Source organism: Chelonoidis abingdonii, chromosome 6 (genome assembly GCF_003597395.2).
Source record: "Chelonoidis abingdonii isolate Lonesome George chromosome 6, CheloAbing_2.0, whole genome shotgun sequence".
Taxonomy (NCBI): domain Eukaryota; kingdom Metazoa; phylum Chordata; order Testudines; family Testudinidae; genus Chelonoidis; species Chelonoidis abingdonii.
This window is the reverse complement of record NC_133774.1, coordinates 24,844,204-24,868,307: the sequence shown is the minus strand read 5'-3', so window position 1 is coordinate 24,868,307 and position 24,104 is coordinate 24,844,204. Positions and strand designations below refer to the sequence as shown.

Here is a 24,104-nt window from a genome sequence, read left to right as displayed (position 1 = left end):
CCAAATGGGAGCTGCCCAGGTAAGTGCCCCCACACCCAAACCTCCTGCCCCAACCCTGAGCCCCCTCCCCCATTCAAGCTTCTGGCCAGACCCTTCACCCCCTGCCCGGTGCTCGGTCCACTCCCACCCTCAGCTCAGTGCAGAGAGAGGAAAAGAATGGGCCAGAACCAGGAAGAAGGTAGGTACCCACTGTATGTGGGCAGGGCCGGGACCCCAGACCGGCAGTGGGCTGAGCGGGTCCGGGAACCGGGATGCCAGCTGGCAGGAGCTGGCGGATGGAACCCCTGAGCGGCAGTGGGCTGAGCTGCCCAGCTCGCTGCTGATCTGGGGTTCTGGCTGCCAGACCCTTCCCAGCTAGGGTCTCAGCTGCAGGCCCCACTCAGCCCACTGCTGGCCTAGGTGAACAGAACCCCAGACCAGCAGCAGGCCAGCGGCATAAGGTCAACATTATAATTTAATTTTAAATGAAGCTTCTTAAATATTTTGAAAACCTTGTTTATTTTACAATACAACACTAGTTTAGTTATATAATATATAGACTTGTAGAGAGACACCTTCTAAAAAACATTAAAATGTATTGCTGGCACACCACACTTTAGAGTGAATAAATGAAGACTCGGCACACCACTTCTGAAACGTTGCCAACCCCTGGTCTAAGGTGCCACAGGACTCTTTGTAACTTCATTGGAATTACTCTAGATATAAATCCGTATGATCTAGAACAAAATTTGACTCCTTGGTTCATGTTCTGAGCTATACCTTTATTTTATTTTAGCTTTTAATTTGATTCAGAAAAAAAACAATCAGAAAGGAAAGTCTAGGGTGAAGAAAGAAGATATTCTAATGTGATGGCTAGAGCTGGGCAATTTTTTTCCCCAGTGAATAGCTGATTCATCAAAAAATGAAGTTCTGGTCAACCCAAACCTGTTCACAAATGTCTGCAGTGTGTCAGGTCATGTTTAATTTGCTGAATAGTTTCAACCAAACAGAAAAATCAAAATGTTTTGGTAATGTTGACACAAAATGTTTTATGCCTTTCCTACAACCTTGAATCCCAGGAACTCACCTGGGATATGGGAGATCTGGGTTCAGTTCCCACCTCTGCTTGATGTGGAGAAAGGATTTGAATTTCAGTCTCCTACGCTGTAGGAGAGCATGCTAGTTACTGGTCTCTGGGCCTATAGCCTGGTATGGGACTCTCTCAATATCTTTCTTGAGAGTGTTCCACCATATATAAATAATTAACTAGTCGTTGGAGCAGGGATTGTACTTAGGTCTCCCTTATCCTAGTTGAGCACTCTAACCTTCAGGCTATAGAGCCATTCTCACTTTTTCTTTCCCTGGCCCAGTAACTATTCATTGGCATTGATAGTGGCAATTCATATAGTCAGGGAAAGAGACCCAGGAGAAGATATGGGACCTACTACATCTGTAAGCTAAAGGACAGTTGTAGAAAAATGGTGTAATTGTCTTACTATGAAACTACAGTATTACTAAGAAGAAAGAAATCTAACAGATGGTATAAATTTTAGGTCAAAACCAGGGCTCATTGAAGTCTACTGACTCCAGTAGAGTTGCATCTACTTACACCTCTGAATCAGTCTCTGTGACTTTGCAGGCATCTGTTTAGTTGCCAGTGTGAGGTTTCAGAGGGCATGCCTGGAGCCCAGGGAGCACGTGTCATGGTTTATGATGCCTTCATGGACTTGTAGTTCACAGCTGGGCCAAACTTCCATTTCAGCAACTTGTGGGCTCCTTCTTGCCTGGGTCCCTGCAAATGGTAAGGCCACCCAGAACTCATTAGATAGGTTTTGCAAAACCTAATAAAAATATTTCAAGATGAATCACAAAATGTCAATGCTTCTCAGATGGCCTTGCCCTCCTTTCTTATGATGCAAGCCAGCCATGCAGGTATGTGATTGTGCAGAGCAACCCCAGAAAACATAACAGGAAATAATTGGATGAAATTAAGGAAAGGCTAAAGCAGGGTGACTCTAATGAAAAATCTAATTGTGAGGTCCGTTACAATGTGAAATAGTGCCCTAAAGACAGCAGTGGATGCTGTCATTTAAAACTAGACAAAGCACAGGAGAATGTCCTATAGTGAACAGTCCTTTATTGACAGAGGAACAAATGAGATGACCTGTTCAGTCTCTTCCAGTTCTAATTATTGGCATAACCATGGACCAAGTCATTTGTTCTCATTTGCTTTCAGTAAGATCATAATGAGCAAGTGTACAATAGGAATGAATAAACAATGAGCAAGTGAACAATAGGAATGAATAATAAAATACAAAACTTCCTGGACAGCACAGATATCAGTTGTAATTAGGCTTGGAAGAATCCCCTGAATATGGCTTATATTCTTAGATATTCTAGAAATGTAATCTTCAGAGTCTACTGCTGATACAGCATCAATGTCTGACCTGCCCATCAGATACTTGGCACAAAACGGAGGGGGAAAGTTGCTTAAGATGCTTAATATTTTCTATGAAGAACTTAAATACAAGCCCAGAACTCTTCTTTATGTTACTTCTTCTGTATTATCTGAGCCTCCCCAAAGCTATCTTTATCTAGCTTGCCTGCAGTAGATTAATGTTTTTGTCCTTCTGATGTTCTGCATTCCCTTTGGCTTGGATTACAGGTGGTGGGCAGGAGAATGGCAGAAGTGTTCAACCACCTGTGGCCCAACAGGAGAGAAGAAACGAACTGTCCTTTGCATCCAAACAGTGGGATCTGATGAGCAGGCATTGGCTGCTAAAGACTGCCAGCATCTGCTTAAACCAAAGACCCACCTTTCATGCAACAGAGATGTTCTATGCCCATCTGACTGGACAGTGAGCAACTGGACTGAGGTAAACGCATGGCAGTCGAAAGAACTAATGCTTCTGTTCTGTCTCTACCTGACTTCAAATTTCAAGGTGGAAAGTCTCTTCAGAAGGAATCATGGGGAGATGTAAGAAAGAGAAGCAAGTTACAGCTCCCATCTCTCCAGAATTGATAATGAACCTATATAAGCAGCTGTACACCTAAACCAAAGTCCTGGTCTATAGCCAGGTTCAATTACTAATTCTGAGTTGAAATCTGTCTCTACAATGGGCCAAATGCTAACTCAAAATCTGAACATTTTTATAACGGTGAAAGATTTGGAATTTGAATTTCAAGTTTGGAAGTAGTAAGATGGGAGGGGGTTGGTTCTGCAAAAAGATACAAAGCTATCTCCAAAGTCATTCTGGATATTTGTTTCAGGCCCTTCTCTACCATAAAGGAGTGATGGATAAAAGCAATGATAATGATGCCCCTTCTTCTGACACCAGGTTGCCATTCAGACACTAGTGTCACCCTTGTGCTGAGCAGTAGCAGAAATCTCTAGGGTCTTGCAGGCTGGCTTCTCAGTGAAGGCAAAATCAGCGATGCAGAGTCTGGGCATATTCTGTATGTAACTTCCTTTACTTATACACATGCACCAGTCCTGGAACAGAGATGGTCACACAGCATACAGGCATTCTCTTCTTCCCAGAATCTCAACCCAATGCCAATGCTTCATTCCCAGAGAGCAATTATAGACACAATTCTTGAGGCAATCAGAGAAGAACACTCACACTGCTCTCTTAGATCCCTCTCTCCAAAGACTACTGCCTCTCCACAGTATCCTGCATTGAAAAACCAAACACCACAGCGTGCCCTCCCAAGACTGAATATTTACTCACATGCTAAGAAAAAAAACTTGAAGACTATGAGTAAGTCTATACTGCAATTAAAAACGCATGGCTGGCCCGGGCTAGTTGACTCGGGCTTGGGCTGCACGGCTCTCTATGGCTTCTGTAGACTTCTGAGGTTGGATGGGACCTCCCACCTCTCAGGGTCTCAGAGCCTGGACTCTATCTCAAGCCCAGATGTCTACACTGAAATTAAACAGCCCCACAGCCCAAGCCCTGCGAGCCCAAGTCAGCTGGCAGTGGCCAGCCACAAGTGTCTAATTGCAATCTAGACATACACTATGTGTAAAAGAGCTACATGGTAACATCAGCCATAACAACAATAATAATACCTCCAAAAAGAAGCCCGACCAAATACTTGATACGGACATGCCAAACTTTCTATCCAAATCCAGTTCTTAAACTTGGAGCCTTATTTCTATTTCAACTTTAGCATTTACATAATGCTTTTCATATTTACCATGCTTAACAAACATCGACTAGCTAAGTAGCAAAAGCCTTCCAAGCATCTGCATGTTTCAGATTCCAGACATAAGCACGACTATGGAAGAGGTCTGGGAGATTTTGTAGCATTTTTTATTGGCACCCGAAGCTCTAAAGCCCTCATGCTAGTTTTTAAGCCAAATCTGTATTGCAACAACATTTGACCTTCTTATGTTTCCCTTGACTACAGCTGTCTGTCAGAACTCCAGACTATCTGCACATCCTTAAAGTGGTCAGTAAATAATGTAGTTATTTTAGTGGCAAGCCAGTGAACTAGAAAAAGAGTTCATCAAAAATATTGCCGTATCAAATTTGCTTTAAAATAGTAGACCATATCTGCTGTGTGTGACTCCATTTAAACTCATTTGTTATCTACATTATTAGAGCCTTTCATCTTTAGAAGGACTTCACACTCCTTAGAACTCTGCAGATCCACAAGCCTGATCCTGCAAGGTATTCAACACCTTCTCATCCTACTAAAATCAATGGGAGCACTTTAATTTTAATACAGGACTAGGTCATTGAAAGATGCACACAGAAATATGGACAGCTACGGTGTCATTCTAAAATCTTTTTGAGTGTCAACCACAGTTTAAGGGCAAGATCATCAAAGCCACTTACGGGATATTGAGTCCCATTTCCCATTAAAATAATTGAATTTGGAATGTCCATTTCCCTTTAAAACTAATAGGAATTAGGATCCAAATAATCTGAAATTTTTAATAATCACAGCCAAATTGTCTGGGTCAGACTGGCAATAAAATGTAAGAAAGCTGGAATGAGACTGGTTAGTTTCTTCAGAAGTAACACATACAATGTCAATAGATGTCATCTTCATCCTTAATCAAAATCTTGTGCTAGCCATTTAAATTAATTCAAAGGGACAGAACCTCAACAGAAGTAAACGAGCATAGCTCAGGATCTGGTCCCATATGTAATCTTCAAGGTTCTTTAAAGAAAGAGCCATAGATTAAATGTATTGTTGCAGGTGTGATCGACAGAGGAAATTTGTAGACATTTATCAGGCTCACTGGCCTTATTTACTCAAGATTTTTGGAAATTCTCCTACCAAAGTTCCAGTAATGGTACAGCTCAGGAGGTGCTAGCAATGGGGATACTGCTTGTATAGAGTGGGGGAATCTGATCAAACTTCTTATATGTATACAAATGCAAAGAGTGTTGGTAAATAAACAAGAAAAAGTGGTAGTAGTAATAGGTAAGTTAAATTATGGCTTAATTGATGTAGAGGGGTATAGCTTGTTCAGGAAGGACAGGCAGGAAAAAAAGGGAGGTGTGGCATTATACATCAAGATTGTATATGCAGGTTCTGAGTTTTGGAAGGAGGTGAGAGGCAGACCTATTGAAAGTCTCTGGGAAAAGATAGAAGGGAGGGAAATAGGGGTGGCAGTATGGTAGGGGTCTACTATAGACCACCAAATCAGGAAGAAGAGGTGGATGAGGCATTTCTAGAACAAATAACAGAAGTATCCAAAACACAAGATCAAAGAGTAATGGGTGATTTTAACTACCCAGACATCTGTTGGAAAAATAATATGAGAAAACACAAAATTTCCATTAAGCTATTGGAATTTATTGAGGACAACCTTTTTGTTTGAGAAAGGGAATGAAGTAAGCAAAGGGCTCGCCATTTTACGTTTGATTCTGACAAACAGGGAGGAATTGGTTGTGAATCTGAAGGTGCAAGACAATTTGGTTGAAAATGATCATGAAATAATAGATTTATGATTCTAAGGAAAGGAAGAATCATGGAGTATCAGGGTTGGAAGGGACCTCAGGAGATCATCTAGTCCAACCCCCTGCTCAAAGTAGGACCAATCCCCAGACAGATTTTTGCCCCAGATCCCTATATGGTCCCCTCAAGGCTTGAGCTGACAACTCTGGGTTTAGTAGGCCAATGCTCAAACCACTGAGCTATCTGTCCCCCCTGAAGAAGTGAGAGCAGCAGAATAAGGACAATGAATTTCAAAAAAGCAGAATAACAAGCAGAGAACTGGTAGGTGATGTCCCACAAGAATTAAAATCTAAGGATTAAATTTATTCAGGAGAGCTGGCAGTTTCTCAATGAGACAATATTAAAGGCATAACTGCAAACTACCTCATGTGAAGGAAACGTAGGAAGAATAGTAAGAGGCCCATATGGCTACATAGTGAGGAAGAAGAACTAATAAAGGATGGCTTCAAAAAGACTGAGGTATTAATATTTATTTTGCTTTAGTCATCACTTAAAAGGTAAAAGTTGACCAGATACTCAACACAGTTTATATTAACAACAAGGGAGAAGGAATGCAAGCCAAAATAGGGAAATAACAGTTTAAAATAATATTTAGACAAGTTAGATGTGTTCAAGTTGGTAGGTCACATGAAATGACTATAAGATCGGTGTACAACTGGTTGAAAGACTACTCAAAGATTAGTTATCTATTCTAATCCTATCCTCCAAAATGCTACTAGTTATCAAGAGTTTGCTGTGAAGGGCGTATCTAGTAGGGTCCTGCTGAGGTTAGTCCTGGAACTGGTGCTAGTCAATATTTTCATTAATAACTTGGATAATAGAGTGAAGAATGTGCTTAAAAAATTTGTGTACAGACTTTCAACCAGTATTGCACCCATCGTATAGGAATTTCATCTAGGCCACCTTTCCCTAGTTTGCCTATGAGAATGTCATGTAAGAAAGAAAATTCAAAGCCACAACTGCAAAATGAGGAATAACTGATTAGGTGGTAGTCCTGCTGAAAAGGATCTGGGGGTTATAGTGGACCACAAATTGAACAAGTCAACAATGTGATGCAATTGCCAAAAAGGCTAATATAATTCCAGAGTATGTTAACAAGTGTGTCATATGTAAAACGAAGGAAGAAATTGTCCTGCTCTCGTCTGCACTGGTGAGGTCTCAGCTGGAGTATAGCATCCAATTCTGGGTGCCACACTTTAGGAAAGATGTGGAGAAACTGGAGACTTTCCAGAGGAGAGCAACAAAAATGATAAAAAGTTTAGAAAAGTTGAGCAATAAGGAAAGGTTAAAAAATCTGAGCATGTTTAGTCTTGTGAAAAGAAGACTTGAGGGGGACTTGATAACAATCTTCAAATATGCTAAGGACGGTTATAAAGAGGATAGCGATCAGTTGTTCTCCATGTCCACTGAATGTAGGATAAGAAGCAATGAGCTTAATCTGCTGCAGGTGATACTTAGGTTAGTTATTAGGGAAAACCTTCTAACTATAAGGGTAGTTAAGCTCTGGAATAGGTTACCTAGGGAAATTGTTAGGTCCCCATCACTCGAGGTTTTTAAGGACAGGTTAGACAAACACCTATCAGAGTTGGTCTAGTTTTACTTGGTCTTGCCTTAACGCATGACTTTTCAAGATGACTTTCAGTTCTGCATGTCTATGATTCTGCAATCTGGCCACTGGTATTTCTACCATCATGCCACCTGGACCTGCTTTGGGCAGGGTTAGATGAACCAGTGATTAAAGTGCCAACTGTCAATCTTCACTAGCACCATTACTAGTACCTGTAGAGCTAGAGAAATGTGGGGAAATTTCAGAAAAACCTCAGCATAGATACAGCCACTGAGGTCCATATTGTGCGTGTGGGTGAGAGAGGAAAGTAGAAGGAGCATTCTTCTCCCTTTGCATAAGGGCCGGGCACAATTGCAGGCCTTGAAGTCATTAAAACACAGGGACTGCTCCCCATGTAGTCTGCTGGATGAAACGGCACAGAATATCCAAGAGATTGGGAGGGTCAAAGAGGAGGCGGGCCCATGGCCTTTCCACAGATCTTTCTGGACTAGGGCATACAGTGTGCCCTTCAACTGGCATATTGGACTGATAAAATAAGTTACAACCTATACAGGCTTCCTTCTAAAGTATTAACAAAGTATTCTCACAATTCCATTAATTTGGCATCCATCTTCATGAATCCGTGCTACAGAAAACAGAACAAGAGTGCTAGCTCAGCACACTAATGGGGCATTTATTGGCAAATTGAGAGAATTCAGTTTTGGCTCCATTTTCTATTCAAAAGGTTTTAGGGAACTCTTCACATTCTTCCTTCCCCTTCTGGTTCCCCTCAGAGGGCGGAAGGGAGCAGAAGAATCTAGGAAACTAAGAATTAGGTAGGGGCTTAGGCAGAATCTTTTACAAAATGTGCTGCCTGACAGTGACTGAAGCAAAGGGAGGGGAGTTTGAAACACAGGTTAGCTTCTGGAGTTGAAGGAGGCTGAAGGGCATTACACGAAAATGCAGCTCTGGGAGACTGAGAGCAATCAAAATTGAGCAGACCAGGGATGGTTTGGGTGGTGGCCTTTTAAATCTCTGACATTTCTTATACTTTGTAGGGGGATTGTGCAAACAGGACTTGAAAATAGTGTGCTCTAAGAAGCTCTGTGCAATTGAACGATCCCACTTTGAAATGCTTACTTTATCATTTAATCTGTATCATTTATGTCCACCTTGGGTTTCATTCACTGTGTACAATATGTGGAAAAGTATTGCAAATCTCCCTTCCATGAAGAACTCCCCCTTAGTAAAAATCAAAATGCTTGTTTCTAGGGGAAAACTTTGTTGTTGATTTTGATAAGAATAATGATTTTTATAGATAGATGCACGTTTGGTAATGATGTGTATGAATATGTGGAGGAGAATCAAGAGCTGAAAACTGACTATTTATTTTGCAGTGCACAGTTACGTGTGGTGGCGGAGTACGGACTCGTAAAATCAGTTGTGCTAAAAACAATGATGAACCATGTGATATGTTCAAGAGACCAAATTCGAAGGCTCTGTGTGGCCTCCAGCAGTGTCCTTCCACCAGACGACTATTGATACCCCCACTGAAACCCAAGAGAGGAAACATCATAATCAGGAAGAAAGCAATTAATCCCAAAAGAGGCCCATCAGGCAGAATACCCATCCCTAAACTAGGCCAAGGATACCAGACAACGACAAAAATACCCGAGTCCCAAAGCACAACTGCTTTGGGCTCTACTTCCTCCAGTCCTGTCCACTCTTCCAAAAAGGACAACATGGAAAAAAGAACATTACAAAATAATTCTACCAGATCAAATAATGATTATAATTATCCCTTTGTGTTTAATGGAAACAGGTCACACCAAGATAGTACTGTAAGTAATTGTTCAAGTATTGAAAATATAAGAAATGTCCAAAATGTCTCTAACATAGATCCAGACTCTGCTTCAGAAAGGGGCCTTGTTGAGACAGAAGGGGCTAGTCGCATCACCTCATTAACCAGAAGTCCAGAAGTAACTCCAGGCTATGATTATTTAACTGAAGAGTCTGACAATACTGATTGGTCCATAGAAGGCAATGAAAAACCTTCTGAAATCTCTCACAAAGCCAAAAGCAACCCTGCAATCAAAACCAAGAGCAAAACTCCAAATGTCAGGTCTCATGTCATTACAACTTCCAAAATCTCACCAACATTTTATCAACGTGAATCTTCTACACAGTCTACTAGTAGCACAGCAGCAGTAAGACTGTCATCTTCAACAGCAGTGAACCTAAAAAGTATCAGTGTGCAAATAGATACACCTGTCCTAGAAAAGGCCACCACAGAAGGACCTGTTACAATAAAGCCACCAATGTCAGATAACGTATCAAGAGCCCAGTTTGAAAATGCAACAGAAATGGAACCCTCTGACAAGATAGAGTATACCCAAAGCACAAAATCTCCAAGTCTTGAAGAGTCGCCAAAGAACCACAGTACAGTTTCTGAGGGAAAATTACACAATGCCACAGAACAGGACTATGCAAGAATCTCCATTATGTTGCATGGTGATGTGTACTGGATAGTGGGAAACTGGAGTGAGGTAAGTGATCTGTAACTTGTAAGATGTGGAGACTTAATTCATTGGTCTGATGCTGCGTGCAGTTCTGGTCTCTCATGTTTAAGAAAGATTAATTCAAACTGGAACAAGAGCAGAGCAGGGCTACTAGGATGATCAGACAACTGGACAACCTACCTTTTGATAGGAGACTTAAGGAGCTTGGCTTGTTTAGCTTAACCAAATGAAGGATGAGGGGAGATATGGTCTCTGTAAATACATCAGAAGGTTAAACACTAGGGAGGGAGCGGAGTTATATAAGTTAAGGCCTAGTGCTGGCATAAGAACAAATGAATATAAACTGGCCATCAATACATTTTAGGCTTGAAATTAGTTGAAGGTTTTGAACTATCAGATGAATGAAGGTCTGGAACAGCCTCCCAAGGGGAGTAGTAGGGGCAAAAAAACTAACCTTTTTCAGGACTTGATAAGTTTTTATTGAGAGGATGGTATGATGAGGTTATCTACAATGGCATATGGCCCATACGTGACTGCTATTAGCAAATATCTCCAATGACCAGAGAAGGGACACTAGATGGGGAGGGCTCTTTCCCAGCTGTCTGGCTGGTGAGTCTACCCACATGCTCAGGGTCTAACTAATCACCATATTTGGGGTCAGAAAGGATTTTTCCCCCAGATCAGATTGGCAGAGACCCTGGGGGGAGGGTTTCACCTTCCCTTGCAGCCTGAGGCATGGTTCACTTTCTGGTTTGAACTAGAGTACATGGCAGTTTCTCTGTAACTTGGAGTCTTTAAATTAAGATTTGAGGTCTTCAGTAACTCAGCCAGAGGTTGAGGTCTATTATAGGATGCATGGGTGAGGCTCTGCAGCCTGCGACGTGCAGAAGGTCAGACTAGATTAGAGGTGGGCAAACTATGGCCCGCAGGCCACATCTGGCCTGCAGGACCCTCCTGCTTGACCCCTGAGCTCCTGCCCCGGGAGGCTAGTTCCCAGCCCCTCCCCTGCTGTTCCCCTTGCCAGCGGTGCAATGCTCTGGGTGGCCAGGCAGCGCAGCTGCAGAGCCCGGCCTGACCTGGTGCTCTGTGCTGCGTGGTGGCGTGGCTGGCTCCAGCCAGGTGGCACAGCTGCCTGTCATGGTGCAGCCATGTCGCCAACCACTGGTGCTCTAAGAAGCTCAGTAAGGGGGCAGGGAGCAGGTGAGGTTGGATAGAGGGCAAGGGAGTTCGGGGTGATGGCCAGGGGATGGGGGTGTGGATAAGGGTTGAGGTGGTCAGAGGGTAGCAGGTTGAATGGGTACAGGGGTCTGGGGGGGCAGGCAGAAAGGAGGGGGTGTTGAATGGGCCAGCGTGGGGCAGTCAGGGGTAGGGGTTCTGACGGTAGGCAGGGAGAAGAGGGAGTTGGATGGGGCAGGGGTCCTGGGGGGCGGGGAAGCCTTCAGAAGTGGGAGGAAAGGGTTAGTGGGCAGGGGCCAGGCCACACCTGGCTGTTTGTTTGGGGAGGCACAGTAGGTTATTGTGATCTTGTTGTTACTGCATTTCACCATCAAAAATCATATCCACTACTGAGGATGCATCCAGATTCTGAGCCACATCCTGCTTTGTTATGCTGATTGTAAATTCATAACATCAGTGAGCTGGTCCATATTTACATTAGTTTAACTGGGAACAGAACTTGGCCTGCAGTTTCTATACGGGGAACAACAATGTGGAGTTCTTTTGTCTGTTGAAATATTTTTATTTGATCATACTTTGGAACCAGATGGAAATAGAAAAGGGGATTTTGTAGGGGGGGAGATGTTGTATTTTGCCAGTTTATCATAGAAGATAGTTGTGTCGGACCAGCTTCCTGAGTAAGACATTCAATCACCCTACCTCTGGACTTGAAAAAGTGACAGGGCATCCATAATTATGGCTTTAGCCCATATGTCCTGTTATTAACCCTCATCTTCACAGATAGAAAGGAGCCAGTAAAAACAATGAGGAATCCTAACGCCCTAGAGACCAACAAATTTATTTCAGCATAAGCTTTCATGGGCTAAAACCCACTTCATCAGATGCATGGAGTGAAAAATAAAGTAAGCAATATATATATTACAACACATGAAAAGATGGGAGTTGCCTTACCAAGTGCGGGGGTCAGTGCTAATGAGGCCAATTCAGTTAAGGTGGAAGTGGCCTATTCTCAACAGTTAACAAGGAGTGAATATCAAGAGAGGGAAAAGTACTTTTGTAGTGCTAACGAGGCCAATGCAATCAAGGTGAATGTCGCCCATTTCCAACAGTTGACAAGAAGGTGCGAGTATCAGCAGAGGGAAAATTACTTTTTGTAGTGACCCATCCACTCCCAATCTTTATTCAGGCCTAATTTGATGGTGTCCAGTTTGCAAATTAATTCCAGTTCTGCAATTTCTCATTGAAGTCTGTTTTTGACTTTTTTTGTTGAAGAATTGCCACTTTTAAGTTTGTTATTGAGTGTCCAGGGAGACTGAAGTGTTCTCCTACTGGTTTTTGAATGTTACAATTCTTGATGTCTGATTTGTGTCCATTTATTCTTTTGCGTAGAGACTGTCCAGTTTGGCCAGTGTACATGGCAGAGAGGCATTGCTTGCACATGATGGCATTGATCACATTGGTAGATGTGTAGGTGAACGAGTCACTGATGGTGTGGCTGATGTGATTAGGTCTTATGATGGTGTCCCTTGAATCAGGGCCGTCCTTAGCCATAGGCAGAACAGGCAGCCACCTAGGGCACCACTAGGTCTGGGAGCACCGCTCTGCTGGGAGCCCAGATAGACGGGAAGCAGTGGAGCATGTAAGAGCAGGGCTTCTGGATCCTAAAGAGAGCTGAATGCAGCACAGTCTGAGGTGGGGGATTGGCTGCTCGGGTCTCTGGGAAGGGGTGGGGGGAAGGAGCTCACCTGTAGGGTGGGACCAGATGTCCCAATTTTATAGATACAGTCCTGATTTTTGGGTCTTTTTCTTATATAGGCTCCTATTCCCCCCCCCCCTGTCCCCGATTTTTCACACTTGCTGTCTGGTCCCCAGGTGTGGGTAATGGTGCCTATATAAGGACACAGCCCAAATATCGGACTGGCCCTATAAAATCAGGAACATCTGGATCTGGTCACCCTAGCTGGGGAGCGCATCTCTCCCCTGGGCTGGCAAATGATCCTCTCATCCGGGGGGAGCTGCGCAGGGCAGGATGAGCTGCTTTGGCTCCATGGGTGCCCCGTCCTTGAGACAAATGCTGTGCAACTTCACCATGGCCGTTGGGCTGGCGGTGGTGCCCATTGGCGTGTGATCGGAGCTGAGGGTTTGCTGCTGCTGTTGCCACTCTGCACCCCAAGGTGGATTTTGGGTCCTGCAGTTTCCACCTATCTCCTCCTCTATTGCAGCTGTTGGACCAGCAGGCTGGGGCGTGAGCCAAGCATGGAAGCAGTACTGTGTTGCCATAGATTGTCATTTAACAACTTGTTCGCCAAAAAATGCTTGCTAACAATCCTGAATTCAATTTCAATTATTTTTTTAAAAAACAGAAATTAAGTTGTTGACAATTATTTTTGACAAGTTTGGTATGGGAAGGAGTGGGCCAGTTTTTTCAAGAGAACAAAAAATGTTGACTGACTTCCTATAGCCCTGTTTACTGCTAAATAGAGTCCCCAACAACTGTAATTTGCTCATCTCCTTTACTAGTGTATAGAGCAAGGGGTCAGCAAACCTATAGCACATGTGCCAAAAGTGGCACATGAGCTGATTTTTGATGGCATGTGGCAGTGGGCTGAGCGGCTCAGCCCGCCGCTGTCTGGGGTTCCGGCTTCTGCCCCATTGCCACCCGGGGATCCCGCTCCCGGCCGCTGGCTCCACTCAGCACCCGCTGCTGTCTGGAGACCCCAAGGAACCCCAGGCTGGCAGGTGGCTGAGCAGGCCGGTGGCTGAGATCCGGCTGAGCCACTCAACCACTGTCGGCCTGGGGTTCCATTCACTCAGCTGGTAACGGGCTGAGCAGGACTAAATTCAACGAAATAGGAAACAAGAGCAACTAATGACAAGTGCAAGAACCTAGAGTAGTGGTCCCCAGCCTTTTCATCTGGCGGTCACCAGACGAAGGACCGTGGCAGTGGACGAGCATCCGCCGGAAATGCGCGCGAAATTCGGCGGCATTTCAGCGGCGATGCCTTCTGGATGACGCTGCTTATCAGCGGCAACGGTGTCATCCAGAGGCGTTGCCGCTGAAATACTGCTGAATTTTGGCGCATTTCGGCAGATGCTCGTCCGCCAGCCAGTACGCAGGTACACTGAGAGGCCCTGTGGGCGCCATGGCACTCTCGGGCACCACATTGGGGACCCTGACCTAGAAGAGCCTCCTGAAGCACAGTGATCATTTTTAATTTAAATGGACTTGAGTGTATGAATGAATTGAGTACACTATCATCAATGTTGCCACATGCAAATCGATGATGGACATTGTACAGTTTACTCATACCAGCAAACTGTTGACATATCTAATCTGTACTTGCCACTCAATTTACTGACAATTCCTGTAACAGTAGCATCAGAATATGGAGTTTCTCAAAACTGAAGAGCTCATAAAAACTATAATCCGCTCTACAAGGAGTCAGGAATGCTTGACTGGTCTTGCTATTCTTGCAATCGAACAAGACATCACTTTGTCTTTGTCATACGATGACATTACTGATTTTGCAGCCAAACAAGCCAGAACGATTGCTTTTCATTAAAAACAAAGCCTTGTTTCAATACCTCTGCATAGAAATTTCCAATGATGCAATTATATTATTTGCATCATTCTGTCAAATCAGAATTTTTTCTATAATGCTACTTCTTTAGTGCTAGTCCATCAGCGTTACAGTGTGCTTAATTAACTTCAACTGGTTTTAATAACATGCACGTGGCAAGTTTTCCAGTAGTGTAAGCTTATGTTTGTGTTGCTAAGAGCAAGACAGGCACAGGGGCACCAGTTTAATAATCCCGCCTAGGGCACCATAAATCCTAAGGACAGCCCTGCCTTGAACAGATATGTGAACAGAGTTGTCAACGGGGTACTCTCATCTTTTCATATTTATAGTGCTTACTGCATTCTTCACTCCATGCATCTGGTGAAGTGGGTTTTAGTCCACAAAAGCTTTGTTAGTCTTTAAGGTGCCACAAGGACTCCTCATTGTTTTTGCTCATACAGACTAACACGGCTACTACTCTGAAAAAAGGAGCTAGTGTTATCTTTCACCTGCATTAGGGCTTTCACCAAAGCTAAGAATTTTATCTCTAAATAGTTTTAAAATGGAGGGGGGTGTTAATATTCTGTAATAGTCGTCTGAATGTTACAAAAAGTGATGGCTCACTTTTTTAGTCTACCTACAGTTATTTTGTGGTTTAGGTGAAATTGTCTAGAATGACTGTATGAAACCAGTTACGATTCACAGTGAGTTTGAAAACTCTTTTGAGAAAGTAATAACATCAAATTGAAGTCATTCAGGCTAGAAGATGATGCTTGGCCCATATTTCACACTTTGTCAGAAAAAATGTACAGAGGCCAAATATTGTACCACCGAGACTTGTAATGTAATAGAATAACTATACAGCCACTGCTCATTTCACAAGGATTGCACATGCTGAATAGAATAGATAAGGAGCCACACCTCTGTGAATGGACATTTAGGTTTTTGAGTTTCCTGGTCATTACTGCCTGCTTAGTACTAATTTATAGTTTCTGCTTTTTATTCTACCAGACCAACATGTTTGAATATTCTACTTAAATTTAAACAAAATACAGCAGCAATGCAGAAAGCTAGTGTCAGTCAACATTTTCTATGGCCTCTGAAATTTTTCAATGTTGTTTTGATGTTGCTGTTGATTTATTTCCCCATTTCTAAGGTCAGTTGTTCTATTCAACAAATACTTCTCAACATGGTCACCTTACTGAGTTCTAAGATAGTAATTATCCAAGAAGTCCAGCCTGAGGAACAATCACCATGTTCAAGCAAATGTAATAAGAGAATATAAGCAACCAGATCCCACATAAATGCTGTGTGCTTTTATTTAGTCCCCGTTTCATCATTTTGCTAAAATGTTTGGCTTGTTTGTAAACAGAAACAGGCCTCAGTGGGGGATTTTTTTTCCCTCAATTGATATCAATATTTTCAAACCATGGTGCCTAAAGTATGTCACCTACATTAAGATTTAGGTGCCTGAACAAAAATTGCTGAACCGACATCTCTCACTGACTGTGTTTAGCACAGATCAGGTTCAGTTCAGGCAGAGACAAAGGAAACTTCTTCATGTTGGCCTGCCATTGTGCTTCAGCCTTGATGTAGAGGGAGCACTTTTAGTAGTGAGCAAGTAATTCTGTCTTCCTACCTACTCAGTCTTGGAACTCTCTGCTAGTTGCAAAATTTGGCTTTTTGGTGAAGGATGTGGACTCATGTCCCCTGGAAACTGGACTGAGATGATCAAATTATTCCATGTACAACACCAAAGATGCAAAATGATGGAGATTTTTGGCCACTATTGCAATGTCTTCTTTATAATCAGCCTCCTCTTCCTGTTTGGTTATTTGATAGTTATAAATTTTTCAACATCAGACAATTCTAATTCCTAATTATCTCCTTCAGTCACCAGCAATATTGGCAATAGAGAGGGGAAATAGACAGAGTGGAGTGTAGGCATCTTGACGTCTGACCCTAGAAAAACAGAAGTTGGAGGACCAATGAAGGGCTGAATAATTACAAAATAAATGCCAGGCTGCCCTTACAGATTTGGAATGGCTCATTAAGTGGAAGAAGTTTGCCAGAGAAGAATAGTGCATATGAATCAGAAGATTGTTCCTTTTTCATAGCCAAACAGAAGAACTGCACGTAATGTTAACTGAGGCAGCTTCTGTAACTTGAAATCTGCCTCCTGAATATCCTGACCTTTTGCAAGACAGGCCAATCATTATGGAATCAGGACTATGAAAAAGGCATCCACAAGAGGATCTTTGTGTTAAGAAATATGAAGAAGTTGGAAAAACCACTGCACTGTTCACCATGCCCGAAAAGTTAATGCTGTTATGAGCGCGCAGCAGGTACTCCAGTCCATGCCCATCTCTGAGCATTACCTTTTATTAATTGCTCTCTGCAGTGACTGTGACTGACATTTCAAATCCCATGCAGCTTCTGGTGTCATTCATTTCCTGCTCTCATAGTTATCAAATGATTTATTTATCTGCAACTGACTTCTACCTTCTATCTCTCAACTGTTCAGTGTTCTACTACCTGTGGTGTGGGGGCTTTTTGGAGACACGTGGAATGTAACAGTAAGAATGAATCTGACTGTCAGCACATTAAAAAACCTGACCGTGCAAGAAGATGTCATCTCCGTCCATGTGCTAACTGGAAAACAGGATCCTGGAGCAAGGTAACATCATTCAACACTATGTATGTTAGCAGTAAATTCACTAACTTCAGAAACCATGCAATTTTATACTTAGATTTAAAATGGCTCACTATTTAAAATAATAATTTACTGAGTGAATGCACACATGATTCCCAGCTGATCTTTCAGCATTTATTTGATAAATTCCTTGCTAGCTTATTTACAGCTAACTTCATTTTGTGTTTGTGGTCTGGGTAATCTTTGCTAAACATATGTTACAAATTCTGTTCTCTCTTCATTGCAGAACTCGGAGGTCATATTTGTTACATCTTGCATGTAGAAATATAGCAATGATCTCTTCTTGTATTTTACAAAGTATTTCACAGAGATCTCATGAGGCAAAACTTCCACCTGCTCTATGCATGCTTTCTCTCATTTTTCTTTTGTCTGCAGTGGCATTTCCCAGCTATTTTAATCTCACTATCCCTTTGCTACAAACTTTACTATTGTCCTGAACTAATGCCCATCAAAGTCAATGGAATTGATTAAAGTGGATATAGGAATAGGCCCTAAAATACTTGTAACCTTGCTGCCTGAACTTCAGAGAAAAATCATTGCCTTATTTCAAACACTGAAAGAAAATGTAGCTGAGAGAATAGTTATCCATTGTATTTTATAGAGTCACAGCCTGTTCCCATTACATACATTGTCCCTTGTCAGATTATATATGACTTTTAAAGGTAATATGCAAATTAATATGATTGGGATTTATCCCTTTTTGCTGCTTTAAGATGTCTGAAGAAGGCCTGAAATGTTTTGGTGGTGCTATATAAATTCATTATTTTATGTCTCTAGTTAATCTAAAAATGCCACCGTCACTCCCATGCTATTCCCTAAACCCCTAACAATGTGTTGAATCACAATATGCAATAATACCAATTAAACAACAGAAAAATCAGCTAGATCCCAAACTCTTTCCCTTGGTTCCATTTGCAGGAAGTGACATTGCCATTGGAGTAGGAATAGGTCCATGGACAGGAAGTTCTGCAGAAAGGTTGAATCCCTGTCGTTAATGCAATATGAAAATTGTACCATATCAATGAGCATCTCAACTGATAAGTGATTTGTGTGTGAAATTCACCCTGTGCAGAAAGCCCACATAAGGCCAGTACACCATTACGCCTCATCTACATTACACAGTAGGTTGATGTAAGGCAGCTTACATTGACCTAATTATGTCAGTGCACACACTAATTCCTTGTCCTGCCTTTGTAAATGCCCTACTATAGCGACATAATGACTCCACCTCCACGAGAGACATAGAGCTTATGTCTGTGTGTAGACACTGCATTACTTATATCGGCTGTTAGCTGTCTTGTCTGTTTCATGGCTCCATGGGAGCCATGAAATTGACAAGAAAGCTGGACAGCATGATCACAGCTGCCTCTGTCTCCCAGCTGGGAGCAAGGAGGCCAGAGCCAGGCGGGAGGCAGCTGGGCTCCAGATAGGGAGCTGTGCGGAGGGCTCTCAGCCGCCCACACTGTCCCTCTTCAGGCCTCCTAGTGAGAACCCGCACCACCTACAGAAGGAGGGTAGGTCAACTAACATAGGTCGACTTATAGCTGTAGTATAGACACGCCCTTATGAGAGCCTTCAAGCCGTCTGTGCAGGGGTGAATTTCACCCTTTTTTCCCTCCATAAATGTCACTGGTTCTGCGACAAGTGAATGATGTTTATATCACAGAAGGAAACTAAAAATCAAGGCTAGTGATTAAGTACTGTAAGCAAGAGATGTTTTAGGGATTATGAGTCCTTTTATGTGGCTAATTTGAGGTAAAAATCTTTGTAATAAAAATTCCTGCCATATTAACCACTGTTATTTTCCTGGAATCTATTGCTACAAACCAAATTACACTCTCATATATAAAAATATGTTTTTTGGGGAGTGCTATTTGTTTGCTATGTGGATTTTTAAGAGTGGCGGTTATTATTCTCATTACTCATTGTTGTCATTATTATTATTAGAAACATTTATAAAGCACCCATCACAATAATATTGCTGCATTTCACTGCAGGGCAGTATAAAGAAGGCTGGATTAGATCAGTTGTTTTTTAAAGGCATATGCTTCGTTGTTTTGGGACTTGATCCTACAAGTTGCTAAGAGTTTAATATAAGGTACCAGAGCAGCGGTCCATCCTGCCTCCAGCACTGACCAATGTTACCAGACACTTCAGAGGAACATGTAACATCCCCACAATGCCCTTGTTTTTCATTACATGATGGTGGGAATTTCCTGCAAACCCTGAATGGTGATTGGCTTATTTCAGGGGTCACAACCTATGGCATACGTGCCAAAGACAGCACGCAAGCCGATTTTTAATGGCACGCTGCTGCCTGCTGGAGTCCCAGCAGGCAGCAGCATGCCATTAAAATTCTGCCCAGCCCAATCCGGCCCCATCTACTCTTCCCTGCCCCCCTGCCCCCTCCTGCGGGGGTAGGGGGTAGAAGCTTGGTCCTGCCAGCTCCCTTGCCTCTTCCTGCAGTGTGCTGGGTTCCTGCCCCTCCTCTTCCTCTCCATCCCCCCCAATCAGCTGATGGCCCTTGCGATGGAGGGGATGGGGGAGCAGTGGAGTCAGTGTGCGGAGGCAGAGAAGAAGTGGGGGCAAGGCCTTGGGGAAGGGGAGAGTGGAATAGGAGCACCCCACGACCCCAGACCACACCCCCAGCCCTCTGCCTTGACCCCACACACACACACCCAGTCCTCTGCCCTGAGCCCTTCACCCCGCACACCCCCTAGGCCCCTGCACTGAGCCCTGACTCCCTTACACACACCTAGCCCTCTGCCCTGAACCCCCCGCCACACACACACCCAGCCCTCTGCCCTGAGCCCTGCAGCTGCACACACCCCCTAGACCCCTGCCCTGAGCCCTGACCCCTTCACACATGCCTAGCCCTCTGCCCTGACTCTCCCTCACACATACCCAGCCCTCTGCTTGACTCCTTCATCCCTCCATGACCCCAACCCTGACTCCGGCACTCCCACACATACCGAGGCCCTCCACACCCCATGCCCTGACACCTGCACCTCCCTCACATGTCCCCAGCCCTCTGCCCTGACTCTTGCAGCCCCCACATACCCAGCTCCCCCACACCTTATGCACCCTCCACATCCTGACTATTGCACTCCCTACATCCAGACCCCCACCCTGAGCACCAAATGGGAGCTCCTGCACTCCCCCCCCACATTCCCACCTGCACTCCTACAGCCATGCACACCCCCTAGACCCCTGCCCTGAGCCTTGACCCCTTCACATACGCCAAGCCCTCTGCCCTGACCCTCCCTCACACATACCCAGCCCTCTGCTTGACTCCTTCACCCCTCCACTACCCCAGCCCTGACTCTGGCACCCTCACACATACGGAGGCCCTCCACACCCCATGCCCTGACACCTGCATCTCCCTCACATGTCCCCAGCCCTCTGCCCTGACTCTTGCAGCCCCCACATACCCAGCTCCCCCACACCTTATGCACCCTCCACATCCTGACTATTGCACTCCCTACATCCCCACCCCCACCCTGAGCACCAAATGGGAGCTCCTGCATTCCCCCACCACATTCCCACCTGCACCAAGTGGGGGCTGCCCAGGTAAGCGCTCCACACCCAAACCTCCTGGCCCAACCCTGAGCCCCCTCCCTCATTCTAGCTCCTGGCCCGACCCTTCACCCCCAGCCCTGTGCTCAGTGCACTCCCACTCTCAGCTTCGTGCAGAGAGAGAGAGGAGGAGAATGGGCCAGAACCAGGGAGAAAGTAGATACCCACTGTATGTGGGCAGGGCTGGGACCCCAGACCAGCAGCGGGCTGAGCGGGTCTGGCAGCTGGATGGAACCCCTGAGCAGCAGTGAGCTGAGCCATTCAGCCCGCTGCCAGTCTGAGGTTCTGGCTGCCAGACCCTTGCCAGCCGGGGTCCCAGCCGCAGGCCCCGCTCAGCCCGCTGCCGGCCTAGGTTAACATCACCCCAGGCCAGCAGCATAAGATCAACATTTTAATTTAATTTTAAATGAAGTTTCTTAAACATTTTGAAAACCTTGTTTATTTTACAATACAACACTAGTTTAGTTACATAATATATAGACTTAGAGAGAGAGACCTTCTAAAAAACATTAAAATGTATTACCGGCACGTAAAACCTTAAATTAGAGTGAATAATGAAGACTCGGCACACCACTTCTGAAAGGTTGCTGACCCCTGGCTTATTTCTCACTTGACAAACAAAGCAGTTTAGAATCTATTGCATGTTTAATTGTGGGGGATTTTTTATGATGTATTATTACTCTCTTACTATGAGACTTTTTGGAACCAACTGTCAGGACTTCCTAATTAACAAGGCATTTGTATTACTGGTGGAGGTTTCAAACATTCCAGTGATGGTAGAGAAATAATTTTGGCACATTCAGATCTGCTGTGATGAGAAGCAGTATTTCATCCCAATAATACATTGTTCCTAAGAAGAACAGGAAATTCCAGTCATGTTTCACTAGGCAAACATTTGTATTGCTCCCCTGGAATGTGGAAATGTTAGCCTGTCATAGGTCTGTGGTTTAAAGATATGCTTCTTTCTGTTCTGTGTACAGTGCTCTACAAACTGTGGTGGTGGCTTCAAGACCCGTGATGTTCACTGTATTGATGTTCGTGATAAGCGACTTCTACGGCCTTTTCACTGCCAATTATTAGAACATAAACCACGACTGAACATTAGCTGTAATACAGAGCCCTGCTTGGAATGGCGTGAGGAGCCTTGGAATGAGGTATTGGCCTATAAAACAAGCAATTAGAATGAGGCAATAACTGTCAATTACTAAAGTGACTATTATGGCTCATACTATTATCTCAATTTACTCTCAAAGGAAGAGATGCAGCTATTACCTAATTACAGGATCTGCAGCTTCTGCTTATGATCTCAGATCACTTAAAATAAATGTAAACCACAACCATTGCGGTTTACGTACTGGGTGCCCTGGTGCTCTGGTGCCAAGATAGGGATATGGGTTCCATCTATCACCCCACCACAGTTAGGGAATCCCATTGCAGCAAAGCCATCCACTATGACCTGCACGTTTCCCAGAGTCACAACCTTTCATAGCAGCAGCTTAATAATTACTTTGGCTACTTGCATCACAGCAGCCCCCACAGTAGATTTTCCCACTCCACATTGATTCCCGACTGACCGGTAGCTGTCTGGCGTTGCAAGCTTCCAGAGGGCTATTGCCACTTGCTTCTCAACTGTGAGGGCTGCTCTCATCTTGGTATTATGGCGTTTCAGGGCAGGGGAAAGCAAGTCACAAAGTTCCATGAAAGTGCCCTTACGTATGCGAAAGTTTCTCAGCCCCTGCGAATCGTCCCACACCTGCAAAACTATGCGGTCCCACCAGTCTGTGCTTGTTTCCCGGGCCCAAAATCAGCGTTCAATGGCTAGAACCATTGCTCCTTACCGCATGATCTCAGCGAGGGGCTCGCGGTTTGAGAGATTCTGTGTCCATGTTCCTCATCACTCTCGTCGCCGCGCTGCCGTAGCCGCCACTCTTGCTGGCTTTGCAGCGCCTGGTCGCAGACTTTGCATGAGAATGCGCGAGGTGTTAACGTCCATGATTGCAGTCTTGATTGCGCAGAGGTCCATGCTTGCTGTGCTATGCGTTGCACAGTTCACCCAGGAAAAGATGACACGGTTGTCTGACGTCCTTCCCGGGGCAGGGGTGAGGGTTACCCGACACCTCGTTGACAATGTTTTTTGCCTCATCAGGCACTGGGATCTCAACCCAGAATTCCAAGGGGCGGGAGAGACTGTGGGAACTATGGGATAGCTACAGGATAGCTACCCACAGTACAACACTCCGGAAATCGACGCTAGCCTTGGACCATGGACGCACACCGCTGAATTAATGTGCTTAGTGTGACCACATGCACTCAACTTTATACAATCTGTTTTACAAAACCGGTTTATGTAAAATTGGAATAATCCCATAGTGCAGACATACCCTAAGAAAAAGCCCCACATCCAGCATGCTGCTAGCTGGCCATAGGAACACAGTGGGATTCTGGTAAATCTGTGGTGTGAGGAGAGAAAGACCTATGATTTGCAGAAGTGCACAAGAAATGAGCATATGTATGCAAGAATCTGCAAAGGTATGTCTACATTGCTCAATTAGCCTCTGTGGACCTGGGCTTGTGGACTCAGTTTCCAAGCATGTGCTTGAGTGTCCACACTGCATTGTAAACATGGGTTCACCATTGCTGCACTCGGGCCTCACAACCATGCTAATGCATCCATACTGCATTACACAGACCATCTAACTTGGGTCTGTGGTTTGATCTGTATCCATACTGCAAAATGACAGGGTTTGAACCTGAGTCATAATGGGACTCTGGCTATGACCCACCCCCCAGCAGGGACCTAGGCCTGGCTCCAGAGTGCTTGCTCACATGAATCAGACTGATCTTTGTGTGGCTGGAAATGGGGCTTTTGCTCAAACGTGAGTCAGAGCTCAGGTTTAGTGTGCAGTATGGACATACCCTGAGAGGCTGGTAGCATTGGGGATTCACCAGGCCACCAATCAATGCCAGGAGCCGGTCAAGCATTTCAAGACTGCCTATCAAACCAAGGATGAGAACCACACCTTAGGGAACTCCCTGTCTACTTGCCTCCTCTGTGAGGA

At 44.3% G+C, this 24,104-nt stretch overlaps 1 protein-coding gene across 1 annotated transcript in view; it reads left to right on the top strand.

Annotated features, from left to right (window-relative positions):
• Nucleotides 1-24,104, top strand: part of ADAMTS12 (ADAM metallopeptidase with thrombospondin type 1 motif 12) — a 324,205-nt gene that overhangs the window by 284,265 nt on the left and 15,836 nt on the right. The window contains exons 18-21 of the mRNA XM_032763220.1: nt 2,645-2,855; nt 8,899-10,047; nt 17,281-17,433; nt 22,026-22,199. Of these exons, the coding sequence (XP_032619111.1) occupies nt 2,645-2,855; nt 8,899-10,047; nt 17,281-17,433; nt 22,026-22,199 (1,687 nt within the window). The remainder of the gene's footprint in view (nt 1-2,644; nt 2,856-8,898; nt 10,048-17,280; nt 17,434-22,025; nt 22,200-24,104) is intronic.